This window comes from Monodon monoceros, unplaced genomic scaffold (assembly GCF_005190385.1).
Source record: "Monodon monoceros isolate NGI ecotype Baffin Bay Population unplaced genomic scaffold, NGI_Narwhal_1 Super_Scaffold_15, whole genome shotgun sequence".
Taxonomy (NCBI): Eukaryota; Metazoa; Chordata; class Mammalia; order Artiodactyla; family Monodontidae; genus Monodon; species Monodon monoceros.
The window spans coordinates 60,083,371-60,110,351 of NW_021703771.1; the positions used below are offsets into that span (position 1 = coordinate 60,083,371).

Sequence of the window (26,981 nt, forward strand, 5' to 3'; positions counted from 1 at the left end):
TGTGGACATTAAATGAGATAATACGTGTCAAGTGTTAAAGATACTTATTGGCGCACAGAAGACATTCAAAAATAACCTATTACTTGTCATTATTACTACTACTATTGTTATTATTAGCTGAATCGTGAGTGTGAATATTGGATTTGTCCAGAATGACTGCTTGTGAAAGAGTAGAGAAAATTATGACATCAATCACCAAAGTGATTAAAGAACAGGAAGAAGTGTCTTGGAGGTTAGTAGAAGATGCCAGTAAAGACTGTGGTTGAGCAAAGGTAGTAAAATTCTCAGAACCTATGTTAGAGCCAAGCTCTTTACCTCCAGGTAAAGGAGGCTGGAAAAAAGGCCATTTCTACTCGAGGGTGCAGGAGAAGCAGTGTCATCTTCCATAGAAAGCCAAGTCTCAACTAAGACAGTGGTCTCCTAAAGATGTTCCTTTATAGGAAATTTTTGGGTCCAATGCATCTGGGTAATGCTCAGGCTCTTCCCTCTTGGGGATTCACAGGGCACATTGCCCTAACGGAGGCACTGAGAAATCTAACCTGGCTTTTTCAAAACAAGCCCTGTTTGTTGACAGGGTTGGTGACAAACCCTGTTTATTGGTGACAAACCCTGTTTAATGTATGGCCCATATTGCCATCTTGCATAACAAGGTGAGAGGGCAGAGGGAGGGTTTTGAGGAAAAGTTGAATGATTTAATGGTGTTTACTGACGACAGTCCCAGAGGATGCTGTTGAAAGGGAAAGTGAGGGGGTTAATGGTGTTGTTGAGTAAGAAAAACAGCAGACCAGAGATGAGTGGGATGAAAACTGTGATGGGGACTGAATGTGCTAGGGTGCTTGCTGTGATGCTGGGACTCAGGCATCACTGAATTGAAGGAGGAGAGCAATTAGAGGACAGTGGTCGCAGGAGGATGGATTGCTGATCCAGATGTCTCTCCGACTCAGTGTTGAAATGGAACTTTGAAATAAGGGATAAGAGTGAAGGAAATAGGTGGTCTGGGCCAGTGGTGGAGCTATTCTGAACATGTGAAATTTACCCAATGTTGCTTTATAACCCTTCCAACATTTAGAATGTTTTTTTTCTCTTCGAAACAGTAATCTGTCCTTGAGTATGAACTAGATTACACAGTGACAGGCTGAATAGGTATTTCAACTAGTGATAAAAAATCCTTAAAAAAGGGCTTCGCTGGTGGCGCAGTGGTTGAGAGTCCGCCTGCCGATACGGGGGACACGGGTTCCTGCCCCCGCCCGGGAGGATCCCACATGCCGCGGAGCGGCTGGGCCCGTGAGTCATGGCCGCTGAGCCTGCGCGTCCGGAGCCTGTGCTCCGCAACGGGAAAGGCTACAACAGTGAGAGGCCCGCGTACCGCAAAAAAAAAAAAAAAAAAAAAAATCCTTAAAAAGATTCTCAAATCTTCCAAGTAAAAAAATACTTAAAAGCATTGTTATCAATACATTTCCCTATTTAGCTTTTGTCTTCTGTTATAGGAAATGTAGAATCAATAAGAATGGATGAATATGGTAATAATAAAGAATATATGCCATCTTTAATATACTAATGATTAAATTTTAGTTCTAAATTGCCTGAATGGAAGCAAATTAAAAGTAAATTACAAAAGTATAATTGGGGCAATTCGTTATATGCCAAGTTATGGCCTTGTTATTTTCATTCTAATTTATAGTTTTAAAGTGCCATCAGTGATGGAACTAAATTGCTAGTGGTTTTCTAATCTGTATTATTCATTAACCTGGCACGAAGGAATTCTACTGTCTGGTTTGTTCTCAGAAAGCTTAAGATGCTGCTCATTAATTTATAGATAATTATTATTTATGTTTTAAAAATTCTATTGCATTTTTTCCTTTATAGGTGAAGAAAAATTGTCTTGAGGTTAAAATTGAGAAAACTCTAAACAACAATAAAAAAAACTCTAGGAGTTCTGGTTTTATTTATGTTTTAGGCCCTAATAGTTTAATCTTCCAGGTAGCAATTATTTCCTAGAATTAAAGATAAAGACACACCTGCTTGGGATGATCTTGAGATTGTACAGAGAATCTGACTTTCCAGAAGGAGCTGCAGTTCAATGGGAAAAAAAAATGTCAGTGGAATTATTTTTCTGTGAGAATATTTCAGGTTGCAGTGTAGGCTGAGCAAACAATCTGTGTGGTTTTGTCCATAATAGGTATTCAGGGGAGAGCTAGCCTTCAGAATTGGGGGTAGGAATACTAAAAATTTTGCCCTAGAGAAAAGCAAACTCGAATATTTTTCCTCCAGTTTTCCCACTAGTTTCATTCAAGAGATTTGGAAATGAGACTAAAAATAAGTTGACAGAATACGTTGACTGGTCAAAAGCTCACTTGTTTTAAAAAAGCTACACTGACACAAGCTTGTTTAATAATGTACTTGTTTTGCAACTTTCACTTCCTATTTTAATTCTCTTTTTGCTGAATGAAAAGACATGGGACACAAGCTTGTGATTAATAAATGTAGTATCCTACGGAAACAAATTACAAAGTAAATAGAAGTAGTACATTGGGCTCGTGACACACAGTTCAGAATCACCATATGACTCTCACTGTTAGATCTGTTTGACTTCTTTTAGGCTTGGGGAGCTAGGAAGAGGTTTGAGGGAAGATGGAAGCAGAGAGAAATGTAGTCAATGTCTGTACATTTTCTCGTTGAAACCGTACAGCAACCCTGTTTAGTTTGTATTATTATCCATTTTGTAGGTGGGGAAACTCAAGGATACAGCTGGTAAGTGTCAGTGCTGGGCTTTGAATTGAAATCTGACACCAAAACCATGCTTGATACATACATGGGTCAGAGACAATTATTATTATTGTTTTTATTATTGGTCACTATCAATAGCATGCCCATAGACATGGTGGGCTGACCAGAGTGCTCAGGGCATCTTGTTCTTATGGCCTCTTCTACACCCCGGCCCTCGAATACCCACCCCTCATTCCCTACCCCTACCCCCTTACAGTCCCCCCAAGTACAGTCATTCATGACAGGGAAAATCATTAACTGTTTTTTTTTTTTTTTTCACTTACTGTTTTGAGAGTATTTCTGTACGGTAGAACTGAAGAAGGGGAAGGAAGTAACGTGTTCCAGAGCAGAGGGGAAAATCCCTCTTTTGATGAGACATCCTGTGTGGCAACTGTGAAGCTTGGATTTCCCCAAAGTGAGGTTAGGGTGGCATGCTGCTGCTTGTCACATGGCCTCAGCTCAAAGTAACATCTGCTGTGGCCTTTTGTAAAATTTACCTATATATGGCCCATGCAAAGCCACAAACATGGAACCCAAAATGGCATTCAACCCTGAGAAGTTCCACAGAAAGAAATAGCAGGTTTTTTATGAATTAAGTGCATGGTGTATACCACCAGGAGGAAATGAACCCTCTGAGCTTAAACTTGCATGTCCTCTCAACACTGAAATATCAAGTTTCGTGGCTGAGGTTAATAAGACTACGGTTATTTGTGTTTGGATATGAATGTAACTTGACTGATTGGGAAAGCAGGTGCTGGGTTGATGCACCATCCCTGAGACCCATGAGTCATGTCACTGATTTACAAGCTGTCCTTACCATGAAAATGAAAACCAGAGCCAACTTTATGTCCTACAATTTATGACAGTCACTGAAATTATAGATAATTTCAACCTATGCATTTGTGAAACCATCTATGCCATTTGCCCTTTAAACATCTTTTGTACTTTGTATTTCTGACTTGTCAAAATAAATATTATCATCCATAACCATTACCAATCCATTATGAGACTTCGTGAAAGTACATACAGCTTTTAGACTTAATCCATGAAATAAAGCCTCATGACTCCTCCTCGTATCTTTGATGAACAGCCGAGTGCTCACAGCTGTTATGATTTCAGTTATGAAGAAAATTGGAACTTTCGCATTCTTCAGTGGCTAAAAATCACTAAAAACCTCCCCACTTCTTCAAATGTTGTTATTTTCTTCTCCTCGTGTGTATTGCAAACCATGGATCTGATTAGAGTAGCTGATTAGAGCATTGTGCTAAAAGACCAAGGCCCCTTGTTTAAGCCCAGGGAAGGTCAGTCAGATTAACCCTCCGAGTCTACTGAAAATTTGTTCTATTAGTCTTCTGTGAGATTAGGCAAGACAGTATGAGCAGATCAGCGCAAATCCAGTTTTTAGCGCTAGGAACCACACTCAGCGTGGATACAAAGTCAGTGCTATCATCTTCCCATACAAAGACTGATGGCACTGGTGCAGACGCATTTTACAAACGTCCACTCTCCTTGGCTTTTTACAGCTTTTTGCTTACACATTTACAATCAGCCCCAACAGAGAGAACTCCTTGACTCTGATCCGCGTAGGCTCTGCCTCTGCAAGACACAGTTGGATTCCTCAAGTCAAACACAAAATGGCTTAGAGCATGTGATCACACGTATCCTCTCTTTCTGTCTCCTTCTCCCTCCAACTACAATCCTCTTTGAAACTTTTCAATTCTCCCACATCTTAATTTTACCTTTTTTTTCAGTCACTAAATAACAACAAAGTTGGCAAATGACAAAGTTTGTTCATGGTTTTAGACTCTCATCCTCCCTCCCCATTTTAATAATGAGGGAATTTTTAGTAAATTGGTTAATGTTATCCTTTTCCAAATCTGGAATCTTTGTTTTTCTTTGTGAAATGAGAATCAAGCTTATTGTATTAAATCTCAAGCATATTTATCCTCAACAGGGTCAGAGCCATAAACCTTAATCCAAAGCCATAAATCTCCAATGGAAGAATTTCTGGAATTTGACTCTCTCCTCTCCATTCTTTATGCCTAATGATAACACTGCTGTGATGGAAACATTTCAATGGATCTTTGTTTCCTGAGGATAGTTATAAATTATTTAAAATGCCTTGTGAAAAGCCTTAATGATCTAAACTCTTTGTGTCCCAGTTCAGCTTCATTTCCCTTGCTCCAAATTTACTCTCTCATTTGAGTTCTCCAGGCTTTTGGTTATTTGTCCCATCTGCCTGGGTTTCTCCTTCCTCACCTTTCCTTACCTCACTAATTTACGCATCCTTCACTTTTTTTTTTAAATTGAAGTGTAGATGATTTACAATGTTGTGTTACTTTCAGGTGTACTGCAAAGTGATTCAGTTATATATATATATATATATATATATATATATATATATATATATATACGCATTCTTTTTTAGATTCTTTTCCATTATAGATTATTACAAGATATTGAATATAGTTCCCTGTGCTATATAGTAGGTCTTTTTTTTCTCTCGTTTATATATAGTAGTGTGGTATCTGTTAATCCCAAACTCCTAATTTGTTCTCCTCCACATTTCCCCTTTGGTAACCATAAGTTTGTTTTCTATGTCTGTGAGTCTATTTCTGTTTTGTAAATAAGTTTGTTTGTATTATTTTTTTAGCTTCCACACATAAATGATATCATATGATATTTGTCGTTCTCTGTCTGACTTACTTCACTTAGAATGATAATCTCTAGGTCCATCCATGTTGCTGCAGGTGGCACTATTTCATTCTTTTTTATGGCTGAGTAATATATATGACTGGTATATATATATATGTGTGTGTGTGTGTGTGTGTGTGTGTGTATGGTGTATGTTTGTGTTTGTATATATGTGTATATATATGTGTGTGTGTGTATGATGTGTGTGTGTATATATATATATATATATATATACAGGCATACCACATCTTTATCCATTCCTCTGTCAATGGACATTTATGTTACTTCCATGTGTTGGCTATTGTAAATAATGCTGCTATGAACACTGGGGTACATCATCCTTCACTATTTAGTTTAGATTTCTATTCTGCTGAAGCCTTCATGGACCCTCAGTGGAGGGCTATGGGACCCTCTTAAGTACTTTCCCCTTTGGTAGCATGTATCACTGTATTATAACTGCCTGGTTAATTATCAGTATTTTCCCCTCTCCTGGAAGCACTGCATGAGATACTTCTTCCTGCCTGGCCTGTCATAGAAATTCTCAATAAACACTAGTTGAGAGAACAAACCAATGGTGGCTTGGAGGGCATTCCACATTCTGATGTCCCTCTTAGCATTTTGCATATGTGGTCACTACAGGAAATGTCTGCCTTTGTGCTAATAGCAGATTACTTGTTTTAAAAATAAGTCAGTGCTGCTGATTTGCAATGCTAAGCCAAGAAGAGAATTGTAATGGTCATTTCTCTCTTTTCTTTTTCTTTTGGTACGACCAAGTTAATGCATTTAGCATTTTCTAATCTACAAAGATCTATAACCCCTGCTCCCTGTCTTAACTAGGGAGCCACCTGTCTGCTACTTATCTAACCCAGCCAGAAGTATTGAATTCTCAAATTTTTCCCTCAAGTAGAAATCTAGATGAATCTCTTGAAAGGTCATTTTAAAATCAACTCAAAAGGAAAACCACCTATCAGCACAAGAGAGAAAAGTGAATTGAGGATAGAATTGTGTATTTATAGTTATCAAGGCTGATGGACATTGGAAAAGTACACTAAAATTATGGATAGCAAGCTGTAAAGTTTGGCTTGACTTCAAAGGGATTTTTAATATGCCCTTATGCCAATGTCTGCTACTCAAGATCGATAAGAAAAGTTTAATCTTCTTATGGAGCACAGCTGAGTCACATAATATCAGTGTACTTCTACTGGTTGCCATGATTCTCTAAAGAGATGATGTCACCAAATTGAGCTTTGCTAGAATCTTGCCTAGAAATAGATTGATTTATTTATGGACTCACAAAGACAAGTGAAAATAGAATGGCTTATTTATCATGAACACCACAGACAAATGTGTGTCTTGGCACATTTAGGTGTTTATCCAAGTCTCTCTGTGTAAGCAGAATGAACCAGAAGCAATTTACTTTGTGTGAATAGGAAATATCAAGGTGATATTAATCATTTTTATTTCCTTTGTCTTTAGAATGTTTATAAGAAGAGTCTTTTCAAGTCCCCAAAAGTTAAGTTTAGAGTTAAGTTTTAAGAAATTATCATTGTCTTTCTCAAAATTCTTCACATTTTTGTTTAACTTGTTCTTTGTAATTTACACTATAGGGATGCTTCTTGATAGATTCAATTCTATTATTTCAAAAAACAATCCAAGAAAAATATATAATTGTAAACTTTGAGGAAAAAAAGAGAAATAATGACCAAAAATATCAAATGGCATACAATTAAACTTGCTTTATCACTTAAATTCAGTTCTTGCTTGTAGATTTTTAGTAGTTTGTAATAAGCCTTCTTATAAAATTTTTAAAGTCTCAAAACTACTAAGAAGGGGTATTATTATAGTGGAAAATAGCCATATGGTTTCTGGGAAGGACTATACTAAAAGGAATAAGTTTAATTAGAAGCAGGATAGATTTGGTTACATACAACAAGAGCCAACGAAATATTCTCCAACCCAAGCGTAAGTGTAACCACTGGCTAGAGATTTCTAGAGAGGACAGGGAGTAACTTTCCTGGAATATTTTATGTCCTAAATAGCCTGGACGGATTCCCTTATCCCTTTCCAGACTTATCTCCTGGGAAGGAGGCATACTGGTGGGATAGACCTCATAGGAGAGCTTAGGTAATCAAAATGAAGTGAGCTCTGGATGCAAGCAGAAACTTGTTTTATTCCAAAGTCTGACTCTCACATGTAAGTCCTGTGACTTAAGTCATGTCTTTAAATACAGCAGAAGTGTGGGCCAGGTTGTGGAGCAAGCAAGCCTTTGGTCAGTGCCTGGTGGTGAGGGGCTGAGCGGGACACTGTGCTACCTCCTCCTGTGCCCTGACCCTGGAAGAATGCCCCTCCAGATTCCCGGCCCTCGTCTCTGGAAGAGAAGGGCAGCACCAAGTGGATGGAGATGGCTTCCTGGCTCTACAAGCCCTGGAAACATGGACTGGAAACACAGATGTACTCCTGGAAGAGGAGGAACCGGCATCCTGGGTATCAAGCTGTCTGGCCAGACACAAAATGTGCATGTGGCACAGACAGAAAGCCATAATCACCCAGGACCTAGCATTCTTTCACATGCAACCCTTCTGTTGGCACTAGGGCTTTGCTCTGTACCTTTTTGGGTGGAGGAGTATGTGCTTATTTTAGCTTTAAACGTAGATATCCTCTCTCTAGTAGTGCAAAAAGCAGACCTGGTTCATTTCTGTGGCTATAATAATCAAGACGTAGAGTGGGAAAAAAATCTGCCACAGACAGACTTGAAAGAAGTTGAAGGAGAATGTCAACTACATAGAAATAATTCATTTAAATTGACAAAAATAAATGCAAAATTCTGACAAATAAAAAGGCAAGGATAGAACAAAACAATTCTCATGAAGACTTACAAGCAATGACTTAAAAAATAGAAAATTTCTTAAATTTTCTGGTAATCAAAGAAATGCATATCACATCACTGAAGTGTCATTTCATTAAATGAACAAAAATTAAAACATACCATTAGCTTCAAGGGTTAAAGGGCTAGTGGAGTAGGTTTATTCACATAGTGCTGGTACCATTTTTATTTATTTGATTCTTTCTAAATTGGTCTTGAAAGTATTTTGACAAAAATAATTATTTTTAAATCTACTCCATTACTGGGGATTCATACTAAGTTTCAATTTATTCTAAGGTTATTCAAATTGAGAGGGAAAAAATCATTTGTAGCCTTATGAAAAAGAGAAAAAAAATTAAGAAAATGAAAGGGCTAACGGTAGGTCTATGGTTACATTAAACGACATCAATTTGATGCAATGTTAACCATAATAAATAGGAAATTTGTTACAACATATGAACGTTTCCAATAAATGTTAAGTGGAAAAAAGGCAGCTTCACTATCATATATACACTATGACAACAATCATGGACAAACTAGGTACACAGGGGGGAAACTGAGAGAGAACACAAAAAAGTAAAAACAGTTGGCATATAAAGAAAATGGAATTATTTTTAAACATCTCGATAATGCTGTTATGATAATTCTTACATAATGTTTGAAAATCATGGGGAAAAGTCAGAAAGGAGATAGATTTGTAGTAAAAGACATATGAAATCTGAAAATGGAAATTTCAGCTGACTAGTAGCTCTTAGCAAGAGCTACAGGATAACAAGGTAATCTTTCCTCTGGTTCTTAGCCAAAGAGAAATGCTTGAGTTGTAAGTCACTTAGGACACTTCAAATTATTGTAGAACAAAGGAAAAAACATTGAAAACCTCCAAGAGGAACCAATAGAGTTTCCTCTATTTTCTTACCCCTGCCTTTTTTTTATGCTGCCTTTCTAGGAAAAAATATTCCAAGATTTTTTGGGAAAGAAACTAATTTTTTTCCAATTCTGCCTTAGTCTTAGAATAATAATATTCAGATAAATATTGGCAATAGTGAGTATTGGGGTTTTCATTCTCCTAAGAGGGCAACTAAGTCATTTTTTAAAATTTTATTTATTTTTGACTGTGTTTTGGGTCCTTCTTGCTGTGTGCGGGCTTTCTCTAGTTGTGGCGAGGGGGAGCTACTCTTCCTTTTGATGTGCGGGCTTCTCACTGCGGTGGCTTCTCTTGATGCAGAGCACGGGCTCTAGGCACGTGGGCTTCAGTAGTTGTGGTGCACGGGCTTAGTTGCTCTGAGGCATGTGGGATCTTCCCGGGAAACTGTGTCCCCTGCACTGGCAGGCGGATTCTTACCCACTGCGCCACCAGGAAAGTCCCCAATTAAGTCATTTTTAATGTTTCCCAAGACATATTACTTTCCAGGTAGTATTCTTTATTGTTGCTGTTATTATTAGGAAAGTTTGGGAATGTGATGAATGTTTTGCTTAAGACTGATTTACTTGCTTTAAAGTCTTTCAGCTTTTATTACCCTTAAGTGTATTTGCCAACTAATAATATTTCAAGTGCTGTTTATGATTTTTTTTTTTCTTTAGGAGATTCCACACATGCTCTGTCATTTGCTCCCCATCATCTCATCAGCTGGGTAAGGTAGGCAGCACTGTTTTATTCTTCAGGGTTTGCAGGTCAGCCTCTGGAGATCATGTAGCATGTGGATGTTCACGTGACCCACCAGTGGTAGAGCTGGACTTCGAACCCAGGTTTTCTGGTTCTGGACAGAATTTCATCCACTCTGTCACATCCTAAGTATAGGGTATTTTCTTTTCCCTGCCTTAGTGGTCTAATGTTTTGTTTCATGTGATAAATGCCTTCTCAAAGATGAAATAGCTTAAAATTTGGCGCAGAACAAGGACTATTGTGGATGATAAGCTTAGAAATCACCCGACATCCCCCAGAGACCATGATATGTCATACTAAGAGCAGAAAACTGGGGGAGAAGGCAATTGGAAAGACTATTATTTTATTCCCTATAAGCCTTCATAAAAATCCATTTTTACTATGTAAATTGAAAGAAACCAGAAGTCTATAAAGCCATCTGGTTGATTCAGGTCTTTTATAGCCTTTTCTTAAGAAAGATCAGAAAACCTCAAGATGATGTGAAGGTAAATCAGGATGGAGACTGTCCCTCAGCTCACCATTTTACTACCAAGCTTCCTGGCCTTCAAAGGAACAGCTCAACAGTTTTGAGAAGAAATATAAAGGTAACGGTGCACCTCCTTGAGCCATGATAGCCTAACAGATGGAGGGATGGCATCCCAGATGCTGAACAAGCCACATGGGGCAGATGCTCTCCCAGAACTGTGTCAAGTAAGCTTAATTAAAAGTGCCTTCTATTATTGTCTGTGGTGATTTGCTGAGGAAGAAGAAGAGGCAGTGACCTTATATTTAATCATGTCAAAGGCTCAACAGTAATTCTTGGGTTAGTAATGTGGTTAATAATTTCTTCAAGTTGGCAGCTCTATCCAGGGGACTGACTTCACCAGGCCTTAAAATCCGCGTGCAGTGCCCTGGCTTCATTTGTTGGCAGCTGACTAAGCACCTTTCGAGCTGTCTTCAATTGAAACACAGACAGAGGAGTCTGAGGAAATCCTCACTCAGCCAAATCTAACCCGTATGAGAGGGCAAAGTTAATGAGAATCAGTCATGAGCCTTCGGCATGCAGCGCCTCTGAAATGTTAAGTGATTTATAACCAGCATGGGCTGCAGAGTTTTCTTAGTCTCTCCTTTTCATGTTAAAAAAAAAAAAAAAAATTGCATCAACAAAATTTCCATTTCAACTAATAAAGGCAAAGAGAAAAACAAAGAACACATTAATTTTTAAGATGTAGGCAAGGTCCAGGAAGGATATAGGAAAATGAACATGTTAGATTTAAAAACTGGGGGGAACTGAGAGAATGAATGGATGTGCATACCAACAAACACCACACAGGGCAGGGTAAGATGATTGACAGACAGAAGGATTAGCAAGGTACGCTGGGAGCACAAACATTGTGTGTTTCCATTTTCCTCCACGTGCCTTTCTTTGTAGTGTAGTGATGGGAAAGTCTCATGGTGCAAAACCATCTTTGTGATGGTGCCTGACTTTTAACCAATGAGGTTGAGTTATAACTTCCTTTCTACAAGTGAGTTTCCTGGTGGGCATAATATTTTCCCCAAACTCACGGGTAATACATTAATATAGTCTTGAGAGGTTCAACCAATATAGACAAAGCTAAAGTCCTTCTTGATTACTCTCTCACACCTCATCTCTCCATTTGAATCACACGAAAGTTGTAATCACTATTTCAGTTTGATGTATATACTTCCAGATCTTTTTGTTTGCATTTACACAGACACACACATATACTCATAGATACACACGCACATACACACACAGACATGAAAGGAGAAATACCGAATTAAAAAAAAAAATAAATGTGATGATGCTATATATATATTCATCTTCGATTTGCTTTTCAAACTGAATATCACTGTACCTGTCCCCATTGTCAGCATAAGCAAGTACATATCTAAAGTAGAGGTAGATGAGAATTTTTAATAAAGGAAAATTGCCAAAAAATCCTTCCACCAGTAGTGTTTTGGCCTATACTTTTACCATGACATTATCAATCTTTTCAACCATTGACAATCTGATGGATTAAAAACAAATGGATTTCATTGTTTCAGTTTGCATTTCCCTGGTGGTGTGGTAGACACTTAAAATAGTATTTAGTTTTCTTTTTTTATTTCCTCTGTAAGCCCAGAGTTATAGGAAGAATGTATGTGAATTCCAGGTGGATGGATTGGCTGAGGATGGTGGTTGGCTCTCATTGTTTTTAGTTTCTAATTTTATCAAATTGTAGTTAGCTAGTACGACCTGTGTGATTCCTGTTTTTTGGAATTTGATGAGATATGCTTCATGATCTAATTCTTGGTCAGTTTTTGTAACCGTTCCATGTGTGCTTAAAATAAAGTATATTCTTCTTTATATACAAATCTCAGCATAAATCAGATTTGGTTAATTGTTTTATTAAAATCTTCTAATGAGACTTCCCTGGTGGTGCAGTGGTTAAGAATCTGCCTGCCAATGCAAGGGACACAGGTTTGAGCCCTGGCCCGGGAAGATCCCACATTCCGTGGAGCAACTAAGCCCGTACAGCACAACTACTGAGCCTGAGCTCTAGAGCCCGCAAGCCACAACTACTGAGCCCATGTGCCACAACTACTGAAGCCTGTACACCTAGAGCCTGTGCTCCACAACAAGAGAAGCCAGGACAATGAGAAGCCTGCACGCCACAACGAAGAGTAGTGCCCGCTCACCGCAACTAGAGAAAGCCCGTGCGCAGCAACAAAGACCCAACATAGCCAAAAGTAAATAAATAAATAAATTGATTAATTAAAAAAAATAAATAAAATAAAATCCTCTATCCTCACACATTGTCAGTCTTCTTGAACTGGCAATTCCTGGGAGAAGTATGACAAAAATGTTCTTCTGTGACATGAATTTTCAATTTTTCTTTGTATTTCTTTATTTGTTGCTTTAACTATTTCCGTGTTATGTTGCTAAGCTCATAAAGGTTGGTGAATGTTTTACCTTCTTAGCAGCTATCTTTCATCAATATGAAATATTCCTCTTTCTTCCTTTCAAATTTTTTGTCTTACATTGTATTTTTTCTGACATTTATATTCTTAACACTGCTTTCCTTTTATTAAGCCTTGCCTGGAACATCTTTATTTTCCAACTTACTGGATTCTTTTGAATAGATAAGCTTGCAGTGTCCCCATCTGTTAGGTCTGTCTTTGATGTGATCATTTTGGACTGTAGTTTTCTCATCAACTTCATAATCCTACCTGCCTTCTTTCAGAGAGTCTTAATTATTCCTTATGCATACAATGACATACCTTGTTTTCTAGCACTACTATAAATTAAAATGCGTGCATGTTTTCTATTATTTAAAGCAAGAAGAGATGACGTTAAATGTTCTGGCTACCATCTTGATCCAATCCTATGCTTTCCCTCACACCAGATTTCCTTCCCCACTGCCACTCCAAAACATTCCTTTCCTGTCCTTCCAGCTAGGTCTATCTGGATATTGGAGGTGCTGTGAGAGATATACTTCAAAACAGAGTTTGAATATGTTTAATCAACATGCACCCATCGAAAAACTAACATGGTTTTCCACCTCTTCAGGAACTAAAAGTTGACTTCAACTTGAGTTCCACTGGCATGCATTATTCAGTAACAGTTTACACAGCTCTATGTTATCCTCTTCCCATCTCATTCCCAGAAAGGTCTGTTTAATAAACAGTCCATTTTTAGACAGCACTACTAATAACATCACAATATTGCTATTCTTCTGGATGATTTATTAGCAATACGTATATCCCAGTTTCTTCCATAGGAGAAACATGTTCAAAAGCTACTAACTAGACAATTGGCAAGGCATGGCACAAACTAACTGCACTATAACTCTTAGCAAATTTTTGGCCATTAAAAGTAGCATTTATTTATGTTTATTTATTTATTTTTTGCGGTACATGGACCTCTCACTGTTGTGGCCTCTCCCATTGCGGAGCACAGGCTCCGGATGCACAGGCTCAGTGACCATGGCTCACGGGCCTAGCTGCTCCGTGGCATGTGGGATCTTCCCGGACCGGGGTATGAACCCGTGTCCCCTGAATCGGCAGGCGGACTCTCAACCACTGTGCCACCAGGGAAGCCCAAATGTAGCATTTAGACTGTACTATTTTTAAAGTCAGGAAAAAAAAAACAAAAAAAAAACCTCTCATAATTATTCATAAAGGACTTGTGCTTTGTTTCCTTTCTTATTTTATTTGAAACATTCTCACCTCATTTTCTATGCTTTATCTTTATACATCAAATAGAGAGTTTTTTCTCATTTATAGGTCATCAAATTCCAACCACAGGATTTCAGACTAAAAAGGGCTTTAGAGTTAATTAGGTTAGGCCCATCACATGATGTTGAAGAGCTTTTGTGACATGCTCAAGTTCATATATTGACCTTGGGACAGAGCTGGCACCAGAATGTGGGTTGCCTGACTCCAGAACACTACACATAAATTCACATTTACAAAAGATTTTAAAAGTCCCATCTCATCTGCAAAGTACCAAAAAACTCCTAGGAAGAAACTTGATGGCATGAATAATCTCAGTTTTCATAGGAGGGAACATTGAGCAGGAATGATGAATTAATGACTTGCTTAAAATAATCCACATCAGGAGTTGTCAGGGGGCCAACTTGAGGTCTTCGCCACGAGGCCTGGTCTCCATCTAACAGCCTCTCCATCTACTTAGCACACAACTCCACTTCCTAAAAGGACAGAGGTGCCTTCTCAAGGAACTATTTCATGGTTTAATCCCTAAAGGATACAAAGTATAGATTCATTTTTATTTTTTGGCTGTGCCACGCAGCATGCGGGATCTTACTTTCCCAACCAGGGATTGAAGCCGTGCTCCCTGCAGTGGAAGCGTGGAGTCTTAACTACTAGACCACCAGAGAAGTTTCTAGATTCATTTTTAAATTGTTAAAATATAAGTGTCTTTTTGGTTTGTGGTGATCTTAAAAAAACCCAACTAAGTCAGAACCAGATAATCCATTGTAAATTGGAGACTGATTCACCTATAATTCTGGATAAAGTAAAAGGATGAATCACAATGTTGCTTTAAATTCCTTCCAGCTCTTTGTTTATTGTTTCCTCTTGAGTGGAATTCCATTTATTCATTAATCTAGCTCTGTTCCCAACAGCTTGGCATATAGTAGGCCCTCCAGTAAATATTTAGGACTAGGCATTTGTGCTCTGTATAGGATTTGCAGAGCCCTCTCTCTGCCTCTGAGTCATGAATAGTTCTTTAGACTCTAAGGAGTTGGCAAATTCTTTTAGACTCTTAAGAGTCCAAGAGTCTGCAAACTATGGCTGGTGGACCAGCCACGTGTTTTTATAAATATAAGTTTTATTTAAACACAGTCAGGCCCATTCATTTGTATGTTATCTGTGGCTGCTTTCCCTACAAGGGCAGAGCTCAATCAAAGTGACAGAGACCGTATGGCCTGCAAAGCCTAAAATATTTGCTATTTGGCCTTTTACAGAAAAAGTTTTCCAATCCTTGCATTTAAAATCTATTTATTACCTTTTATGACTAACATGGGGCTGAGCCAGTGTCTAGCTAAACAACAAATGCCCTATGACAAATGTTCATAGATCAGCAAACTGCTAACCTAGTCATGGAAGTCTAGTTCAGTTACAGGCTTAGCTAATATATACATCAGCAAACATAAGTAATGATGATTTATATTTGCGTGGCACTTTATAGATTATGAAATATTTCATGTATATCTCACTTGATATTTCCAATAACCCTAGAAAGTAGGCAGCAGGTATTACTTTTTCATGGGGTAACAGTTTCTGAGACATTGCATATCTCAGGGTTAAAAGGAATTCAGATTCAAGTGTTTTTATCTTTTAGCAGCTAAAATGATTACTTTATCTCTGGAAAATGCTGATTTAAAAAAAAAAAGGAGAAGTTATTAACATTTATCGTCTTATGATGTACTGATTTGAAATAATATATTGGAAGATCACTTGCAATTAATTGTACTTTGTAATAACATGTCCTGTCTTCTTACTGTTGTATTTTTATGTCAATAAATTGGTAATAAAAATAATATAAACATGTAATCTGACAGTTTAAGAAGTCAAACTAAATAAGCCTAATTGAGTTATAAGTTAAAAATACAACCTTAAATTTTTGAAATGTTAGAACCTACAAGATAAGTCAGTTATCTGGCTTCCTTGAATTAGCAAAATTAAAAAACAAACAATCACACAAATCCCCAAAACTCTTGGAGTAACAGAGAAAAATGTCAGGAAAAATATAAGTATATATGGGAAAATAGTGAAAGATTGACATAGTTCTCTCTTATGGGTCAAATCAAGTTGAGATAAATATTTCAGTGGCGTTTACAAACTTTAGATGACTGTTATGATATCTTTCTTACATCATACAAGAATTGATTTCTGTGTGATCAAAGAACTTAGGAGGAATTTCTAGTTGACCAAAACATTGCTGCCTTGGAACAGCATAAAAAATTAGGACAATAGAGTGTATGATTCTAACTGCATGGCATCTGGAAAAGGCAAAACTATGGAGACAGTAAAATATATGTGGTTGCCAGGGGTTGGGGGAAGAGTGGGATGAATAGGTGAAACACCGAGGGTTTTTAGGACAGTGAAACTATTCTGTATGATATTATAAAGATGGATACATGTCATTATACATTTGTCCAAACCCATAGAATATACAACACCAAGAGTGAACCCGTATGTAAACTATGAACTTTGGGTGCGGATGTGTCAATGTAGGCTCATCAGTTGTAAGGAATGTTCCACTCGGGTGGGGGCGTTGATAGTGGGAGAGACTATGCATATCTAGGGGTAGGGAATGTACAGGAATTTCTATATTTTCTTCTCAATTTTGCTGTAATCTGAAAATTGCTCTAAAAAGTAAAGTCTATTTAAAAAATACTTAGTACAATGGACTAACAAAGGCCACAATTCTATGTCCTCCTCAGAAGCTTTATAAATGTGCATTAAAAAAATAAATTTTGGGGGCGTACCATGGCATGGATACAAGAAAAACAAAGGCCTAGAATCCTTTCAGAAGAATGGATCCAGAGCAAACTTACTTCACACGCGGATTGAGTTTCCCATGAGCTTGACTCCTTCTCCTGAGGGAGAACCCCTCTTTGGAAAGCTTGGTCTCCCAGGCACGTCTGACACAACGAAGGCTCGAAGTCTGGCTCCCCTGGTGGCATGTACACCACTGAGGGTCCCGTGTACTTCAGACTGGGACTCTGATGCTTGTCCACACTGACCACCGGACTCTTGATCCATCTTCGTACCTGCAGTGTGCAAAAGAAAAGAAAAAATGCGTTTTACCTCCTTTGATGTCTAATGAGGCCTTGATGGGAAAGTTGGTGGGATGGACAGTCAGGAAAGGAGTCTCACAACTTCCCTACCCATCGAATCTTAACATAACCTGAATTGGTCAGTGCTGGCCACTCATTTTCCAGCACCTTGTGTTTTTTGGCTGGTCATTTCCTTTCACTGAGTCTGTCTCCCCATCTGTAAGACTGGGGTAGTAATATTTCTGCCCAGGTTGTTATGCAGATTTTAAAGTATTTTTAAAAGTCCAAGTGTTTTGCCTGGCACATAATATTGAGTAGATGGTGCTTTTTTTTTTTTTTTTTTTTCCTGTGGTACGCGGGCCTTTCACTGTTGTGGCCTCTCCCGTTGCGGAGCACAGGCTCCGGACGCGCAGGCTCAGTGGCCATGGCTCACGGACCCAGCCGCTCCGCGGCATGTGGGATCTTCCCGGACCGGGGCACGAACTCTTGTCCCCTGTATCGGCAGGCGGACTCTCAACCACTGCGCCACCAGGGAAGCCCGATGGTGCTTATTTTACTTCACTCTTATCTTTGTTGCTGCATGCAAGCTTTCTCTAGTTGCGGCGAGTGGGGGCTCCTCTTCCTTGTGGTGTGAGGGCTTCTCACTGCAGTGGCTACTCTTGTTGTGGAGCACGGGCTCTAGGCGTGAGGGCTTCAGTAGTTGTGGCACACCGGCTCAGTAGTTGTGGCGCACGGGCTTAGTTGCTCCGTGGCATGTGGGATCTTCCCGGACCAGGGCTAGAACCCGTGTCCCCTGCATTGGCAGGCGGATTCTTACCCACTGCGCCACCAGGGAAGCCCTCATTTATAGATCTTAACACACTTGGCTGTCATCTTCTATCAAGGTAATAAATATGTTCTGCATAATGATTTCTTTCACATAGCAATAGCTCCTCAGAGCAGACACCCTGAGAAGACAGAGTGGCTTTTGGAATTCCTCATCCTTTCATGCCACTGAGTGGTGCTTATTTTACTTTACTCTTACTATTATGATTATGCTGACAGAATGATAGTTCACAAATGTCTAAGGTGAATTGTAAGCAATTCACCTTAGAAAAAGAAGCAAAATAAGTTGCTCCTGGCTAAGAAATTATCTCACTTTGGTTTTTTTTTTCCTTAAAGTTTTAAAACTCACCACTTGTCTTGCTTGCATGTAGAATTCTTGTAAGGTAGAGAAAAAATGTAAAGGTATTCTAACATTAAAAGGATAACATTTATATAGCACTTTCAGTGTGAAAGGCACTGTTCTAAGTGTTTAACATGCAACTTTTTTTTTTGTTTAATCCTCAGAACAGTCTTACATGATAGGCACTATTACTAATCCCATTTTGCAGATGAGAAGACAGAGGCAGAGAGAAATGAATCAAGTTTCCCCAAGGCGCAATACTGGTGTCAAGCAAAGGCAGGATGCAGGCACTTTGAATCCACTGTCTACTCCTTTACAAGCATGTAGTTTTAGCAAGTGTTGGAGTGATTTATGACTTGTCATCAAATGCTTGAAATTCATCCTAATTTAATATGTCTTTTCCATGCTTTTTGAAACTCCTGAGGATTCTTTTTATAGTTAACCAATTGGTGAAATTAGTGTATACTGAAAGGATGAAAAAATAAAATCACAGTACTGAACTTTAGTTAGTAATGCTGACAATTAGATTTTTTAAAAATATACTGAGAATAAACTAAAATTGTAATAGCATAAGAATGTTTAAGCAATTTGATGGAATATTATGCCATCACTAAAAATAAATATTGTGAAGACTCTGTGGCAACATGGAAAATGTTTAGAATGTAATTATACGAAAAAAAGCCAAATACAGAATTGCTCAATCACTATAATTGCAAATGTAAAAATATATGTACTATCTATAGATAAAGCAAGAAAGTAACAGGCAAAATAGAAACTTGCATTTCTTGTTAGGATCATGGATGTCTTAGCTCTCCCTCTTTTTACAGTGTCCTGTGCTTTAATTTTTTTAAAGAATAATTTCTTTTAAAGTTTATAAGAATCTTAAGCAATTAAAATCATCATATTTCTTTCTTTGGTTACATACGTGTCTTTTACTTGCTTTGTGTATAGGTACTCTTTTCAACGTCATTTAAAATAATCTTTTTACGTTTACTATTCTGTTAACATTTGGGAGGGTTCCATCAGTATTTCTTGTACGCTGGGGCCCCATAAGCATGTTAGTAGCTGCATTCAAAGTGTTTGTTTGGGGCTTCCCGGTGGCGCAGTGGTTGAGAATCCGCTTGCCAATGCAGGCGACCCGGGTTCGAGCCATGGTCCGGGAGGATCCCTCATCCCACATGCCACGGAGCAGCTAAACGCGTGCGCCACAACTACTGAGCCTGTGCTCTAGAGCCCGCCAGTCACAACTACTGAGCCTGCACGCTACGACTACTGAAGCCCATGTGCCTGGAGCCGGCGCTCCGCAGCAAGAGAAGCCCGCGCACCGCAATGAAGAGAAGCCCCCGCTCGCCACAGCTAGAGAAAGCCCGTGCGCAGCAACAAAGACCCAACTGAACCAAAAATAAATAAATAAATTTAAATAAAAGAATCACATAAGGAATTGTCATTTTATTTGATATCAGCTAAGAATTCCCAAAATAGTCCAGATGACTTTGAGCATAGGCTGTCAAACAATGCATAGATGCTTTTACAGAATTTGAGAGTTGAAAGAGACCCAAAGATGTTAGTAATTTGCCCAAAGTCACAATGTAAATTATTGTGTGGGAAAAACTACACCTCTTAGTTTAAGCAAATCAGTCAACTAGTTTCTACTAGGGTATAAGCTGGCAAACTCAGTGTCTTCAGAGGCTGGCAAGAACAGGAAATGTGTAAAGCCCTATGACCAAGGTATATGACCAGGTAGAGACTGCGGCAAACTAGGAGTGCATGCTTGCCAAGTGTTTTTACATTTAAATGAAAAAATGAACAAACAAACACATAAAACCCCCAAGCAAACAATGCTGGCCAAATAAAGCCCTAGTCAAACATACCCTACACCTTCAAGAGTCACTGCTTGACCCTTGAAGTTATTCTAGCGAGTAGAATAAGTATGACGTAGAATTCTATGAAGTAGAAATAAAATGATTTGCTATCTTCTAACTTAAAAAAAATCCAATGCTTTCAACATTTTAACTTTCATTCACGTATTCATCACTTATTATCGAAGACCAGCTACGTGCCAGGCATAATCTAGGCATTGAGAATTCAGTTCATAAGTCAGATCCCCCAAAACCTGCCCTCGTGGAGCTCGACTTATGACTAAAGGAGTAAATTCTTTATTTATTTAAATAAAGAATAAAGGGGGAAGTAAAGCAGAGGTGAATGATCAGTCTCAGTGGAGGGTTCAGTTTTAATTTTATGAGATTTCGGGAGAAAGATTCAAGCTGAAGATATGCGTTGAAGACTTGAAACAAATAGCCATGTTCTACTGAAGTCTTCCAGGGGAAAAAACCCAGTGACTTGCCAAGATCTACTTGTGAAGTATGTGTCATATTTCTGGGGATTTGGTTATTAGAATCTATTATATTTCACGTAAACTTACTGAATAACATGACTTACTCAAATCTCCTAAGAGTGAGTGTTTTGTGTTTTGTGTCTTCACACCTCCCACTGGAGGGCAGGGAGCGGGTGGCGTGACATTTCATTAGAAAGGTCCCTGATTCCAAATAACCTTCAACGAATTAACCCATTCTGATCCTTACAGACATGGGACTAGGATTCTCCCTCTCTTTCCACAGAAAAGGTCGTGAGGGAAATTTAGAAATATTCCATTTCTCCAGAAGCATCAGGGAGAAAGGAGAAAGGTGTTATAAAAATAGATACAGTGATACGTTTTGTGAAAGGACTGTGGCTGGCGTTCATCACCTGCTTTGTCTTGAACTGCTGTATCTCCTCTGGCTAAGTCCTCTTACTGGCTTCAGTCTGTCCCTTCCCCTCCTACTGCTTTGCACATTTCACTGCTTTGGAGCCTTCCAAGTGGTTTTTATTGGCCTGATTCATGACAGGGTTGACGATGTGCACTTAATCTTGAGACAGTGGCTGGACAGGGAGTGAGTACAAGGGCTCTCCCTCTGGCCTTGGACTCTGGCAAGGTGCCCTCCAAAACTGCTGAGCGCAGGACCACTCCCTTGGCCCTGAGGGAATTCAAGCTACAACCGGCCTATTGTGGGAGTTGCTGACAGCGAGTGGCTTTGGGAGCCCCTCAGAGACCTGTCACAATGGCTCTCGGAAAACCGTAGCAGCTGCGTGTGTGAGAAAAATGAATGCCCGGATACAGGCTGCTGCCCTGGCTCCTGGGCCACCTGGGCCTGGTTTTATTCAGAGCCACACACTCGTTTGTGGAGAGCATTGTAAACAAACACGGACTGGGGTGAGACATCCTCTTCACCCCGAATAAATCAAAAACTCCCTCACTTGGGCTTTCTAGAAGCCTGTTCTCCAAACCGCATCAGGCTTTTAAAGGAGGAATTACCTCTCCAGCCACAGGTCAAAGAGTAAAGCCTTTCTTTTAACCTCACAGCTACTCTTACTGAACAGTGTGTATGCAAAATATTAAGCCAATCTCTTTGCTAAATCAGTCTGCCCTGTTTTTTTTAATTTCTCTATTTGAATAGATTTGAAAAAAATCTCCAAAAGCAATAATCCCACAGACTAGAAAATCACCAGATGTGATTAAAAAGATTGGCCAGCTTCGAGGGATTTTCCACTAGTGGTTTTCTTTTCCTATTAAATAATAGGAAACATATATTCCTCCTAATTTAATACGTTTAAGCTAATAATGATGTCCACTGATACAGAAAAATTATAGAGGGTTCAAGTACTTATCCGTGAATTCACAAGACAGCACCTGCTGGTCTCATCACTCCTTTTGTTTTCTGGGAATGAAGAGCTGTCTCTTCCTTAAAATCCAAGCGAACTTGATGTTGGACACAACTTTGGCAATTTCCAGAGAGGTGTTTTTTATTATACAAAACCGACTTTGTTTATATGATGCCACCATAACTTTCAGTTCAGATATAGTCAAGCAAGTTTTCTAGTAAGATGATCTGAATAATTCAATTGATCATAAAGAGAGACCTCCACACCTATTCCTTTTGCCAGAGGGGTGCCTGCCAGCAGGCTGCTTTTGACATTAATGTAATTCAGGAGAAGGCTCCTGGAAGCAAGTTCCTCTTACCTTGGTGCCCGGGGCTGCTTCATAGCACGGTTCCTAAAATATAACAGTGCTATGAGACAAGGTCCGTGATATTAATCTGATTTCTTCACTTTAGCTATTCGTGGTCATCACCTAACTTTCTTTTCTCTGAACATCTGCAGTGTGTATTGCTTAAATAAAACCGTGGGACTTTGATGCTCACCGGCTGTTATGCTATGTCATCTCTCTAACTGGAACATAAGGGTGAGGACAGCATCTTAGGCTTTTTTTTTAATTCCCCAGAGGCTAGCATTAGACCTTACAAATAGTAGGCAATAAAAATAGGAATTGCTTGATTATTATTATTGTTATTATTATTACTTTTTTGTGTGGTACACGGGCCTCTCACTGCTGTGGCCTCTCTCTTTGCGGAGCACGCAGTCTCAGTGGCCATGGCTCATGGGCCCAGCTGCTCCGCGGCATGTGGGATCTTCCCGGACCGGGGCACGAACCCGCGCCCCCTGCATCAGCAGGCGGACTCGCAACCACTGTGCCACCAGGGAAGCCCTGCTTGATTATTTTTGACAATAACTATATTTATTCATTTATAGATCTTTTTTTTTTGGCTGCGTTGGGTCTTTGTTGCTGCATGCAAGCTTTCTCTAGTTGCAGCGAGCGGGGGCTACTCTTCCTTGCGGTGTGAGGGCTTCTCACTGCAGTGGCTTCTGTTGTTGTGGAGCACGGGCTCTAGGCGTGCAGGCTTCAGTAGTTGTGGCACACCGGCTCAGTAGTTGTGGCGCACGGGCTTAGTTGCTCTGAGGCATGTGGGATCTTCCCAGACCAGGGCTAGAACCCGTGTCCCCTGCATTGGCAGGCGGATTCTTACCCACTGCGCCACCAGGGAAGCCCTCATTTATAGTTCTTAACACACTTGGCTGTCATCCTCTATCAAGGTAATAAATATGTTCTGCGTAACAATTTCTTTCACATAGCAGTAGCTCCTCAGAGCAGACACCCTGAGAAGACAGAGTGATTTTTGGAATTCCCCATCCTTTCATGCCACTGCCCTTGGGATTTCCCCGTCCTTTCTTGTCAGCATTGGCCAAGGTAATTACATCCTGTTCAAGATTCTCAGGGTCTAACCCTGTGTTTCCCCAGGCCTCGTCTGGGGGATGGGGTGGTGAGGAGGGCTAGGGGGAAGAGGCAGGAATGAGAGGGTCCACATCTCTTCATCCTTTTCTACGCTGCTACCTACACCCTCAGCTGCATCCCCTGTTACAGCTGCCCGCCCTCCCTGTTCTACCAGCATGAGGTGGTGAGGATTCAACACCAGACCCGGTTCTTGTACTCAGTCCTGTAAATCCCCTTCTTCTTCCTCCTCGTTTAGGTGCCCACCTCACCCCGTCTCCCCCCACAAAGCTTTAAACAGAAAAAGCTCAGAATTCACTGACATAAGTCTTTCTTTGGAAATGGAAGTAGAGTTTTTCTCAGTCCTTTAAGTTCTGGGACTGAGGCTTTTAGCTTGAATTCGTCTTTCCTGGATCTAGAAAATTAAAAAAAAAAAAAAAAAAGAAAAAGAAAAAAGAGGAACAGCCCTTGGCAGGATGGGAACGGTGAGGACAACAGAAAAAGTTATGCTTAAAACCAGACATGTTCGATTTAACGGATTGTCTGGCATTCTGGAATCATGTACATTTGGCTTTTTTAGTGTTTAAATGGCCCTTTAAAAAAAAAATGAAAGGCTTCTTTTGTGCTGGGCACAAAGTAGGTATCAGTAAATATTTGTTGAGTGAATGGATGAATAAAATAATGGTGACAGTAAAAAAAAAAAAAAAAAAAAAAAAGGAAAAAAGAGGAAGTAGGAGAGAATTCTTTCAGGTAATATCTCTTAGGGGGCAGTATGTACTATTTGCTTTTGGAATTGAAAAATAAGGCTCAGGGAAAATGGCAAGGCTGAGCTGATCCCTGGGAAAGAGCCTGTCTGGCCCGTCCACAGCTAATCCACCCACACACGCTTTGGAAGCTTCCTCTTCTGGCTCCTCCAATAATGCCCTGTTCCAGGAGCTTTAACTTCTTCTCTTTTGGCTACTGTCCCCTGGCGTATTCAACACATTGAAATATTTGAACTATCTCTAAAAAGCCAGCAAACTAACTGAACACATAACACCCCCCCTTCACCCATAAATTTCCTGGTTCCAGAAACCCTCTTTCACCACCACCCCAGCCCTTTTCCTTCTTAGCTAAGCTTCATGAAAACATGATCTCCATTTCTTCACCTCACATTTACTCCTCAGCCCATTGCAATTATCCATTAAACAAATATTATGGATCACCTAATATTTTCTGGGACTAAAGGGAAGAACATGACAAAAAGAGTCTCACTCCATTGAAACAAGTTTTTACTGAGATGTCAATAAACCTCATTTCTAAATCCAATGGACCCTTCTCAGTACTTAACCTGGCTTGCATACTCTGCAGCATTTAAAGGTTTCAACAAAAGTTCAAAAAGTCTCTGCCTGGCATTATGCTGGGTGGTGAAGACACAAAGAAATAAAATTGCTCGAGTGACCTTTGAGTGAGGTTGCTTGCATTTCAGAGGAGACTGACCCAGGAGCCTGTGGGTTATCACATCATAGTAAGTGTTAATGTAGCAAATAGTTAAAAGCATAAGCTCTAGAACCACACTGCTTGGCTGCAAAACCTAGCATCACTGCTTAAGCAACTGACTGAGCCTTCCCAAATCTTAGTTTCTACACTTGTAAAATAGAGATAATGATAATACCAACCTCATCAGGGTTTTATGAGGCCTAAATGAGACAATGCAAGTAAACTCAGCACTTGGCACTGGGTGAACACTTGGTTAATATTTGCTATTATAGTTATGGTTCCAAGCAGGGGAGAGTTTTATACAAAGTGCCATGGCAGAAAAAGTGGGAGGTATTTGACCCAGTTGGGAGAAATCAGGGAAGGCTTCCTGGAGGAAGTGATGGTTAAATTGAGGCTTAAAGGTTGAGTTAAAGGAAGCCTGGTGAATTGAAATGGGAAAGACACTTCCAGCAGAGAGGACGACAGGAAACAAATTACAGAGGCAAAAATCTGCATGTGATGTATAGAAAATAAGCCCATAGAGGAGAGGCAAGAACTGAAGCTGGATAGAAAAGTTGGGCTGTGGGGTGATGAATGGTCACTGAAGTGTTTAAAGCAGGAGAGTGGGATGGTCAGATGTGTCTTTCAATGCAGTATGATGGATGGATTTAAGTTGATCAAGAACACAAGTAGCTAGGTGAGTCAGGAGTCTTTGATTATAAAAGAAATGATAAGGGCCAAAAAAGAATAGCAGCAGTGGAGGTGGAAAAGAGGGAGGAATCAGCAAATCTATCTATCCTGCAGCTCTCAAGTCTATATTCATTCGAGAATCACTGTTTTATTGTCTTTTATCTGGATTCTTAAAGCCAAGCCCTATATGGCCTTGACACTTTAATCCATTCTCACTGAAACCACAGCATCTTTCCAAATGGAAAAGCTGATCTTGCCCCAGCTTTAAACTCTTCAGTGGTTTCCCATCAATGGCAGCAGTGGCTTTCAAATCTGTTTGGTAAGGATGGATGTGCTGTAAGAAAGTCCTGTGCAGGGAGTTCCCTGGTGGCCTAGTGGTTAGGATTCCAGGCTTTCATGGCCGTGGTCAGGGTTCAATCCCTGGCTGGGGAACTGAGGTCTTGCAAGCCACATGGTGCGGCCAGGAAAGAAAAAAAGTCCTGCACATGTACACATTTATACACATTTGTAATAATACAGAGAGAGATAACAGGAAAAATTGTCTACCTCCAACTTAATTCTTTTTTCATGAAATTGCACTGACATTTTCTATTCTAATCTATTCCTTTAAAATGCTTATTACAACCCACTAATTTGATTTCATGACCCACTAATAGCTGACACACAGATTGAAGAACACTCATCTAAACGGTAAAGTCTAGGGGAATTCCCTGGAAGTCCAGTGGTTAGGACTCTGTGCTTCCACTGCAGGGGGCCTGGGTTTGATCCCTGGTCAGGGAACTAAGATCCTGCATGCTCTGCGGCATGACCAAAAAAAAAAAAAAAAAAAGTAAAATGGTAAAGTCTAAACTCCTTGGCCTGGGATACCAATTCCCCAAGGATCTGCATTCTCCTTTCCCATTGTGCCCCCAGTGGATCCAGAGCCTCCACTATATCATTTAATTTTCAGTTGTCTTAAAGACTGGTCTCCTAAGTCTTTGATTGTGTACAAACTCTTCCCTCTGACCCACCTGTCCATCTGGGAACTCTTACTAAGTGTCACACACTAGGGACAGACTACCGTTGTCTGTCTTCTCACTACTCCTTGACCCATTAAGGTATTTATTTGTTCGAATGGGACCTCACATTCACTCCGATTTACTTGTCTATTTTCCCTATTATAATTTGAGTTTCGCAAGGAGGAAGACATTATTTTCTCTCATTTATTCCTTAAAGGGACATTTACAAAGTTTCTTTTGTGTGTTCCCTCT

General features: G+C 39.6%; 1 protein-coding gene across 1 annotated transcript in view; it reads right to left on the bottom strand.

Annotated features, from left to right (window-relative positions):
• The window catches only part of SGK1 (serum/glucocorticoid regulated kinase 1), a 113,042-nt gene that overhangs the window by 50,243 nt on the left and 35,818 nt on the right, over positions 1-26,981 (bottom strand). The window contains exon 2 of the mRNA XM_029224106.1: positions 17,054-17,269. Coding sequence (XP_029079939.1) covers positions 17,054-17,269 — 216 coding nt within the window. The remainder of the gene's footprint in view (positions 1-17,053; positions 17,270-26,981) is intronic.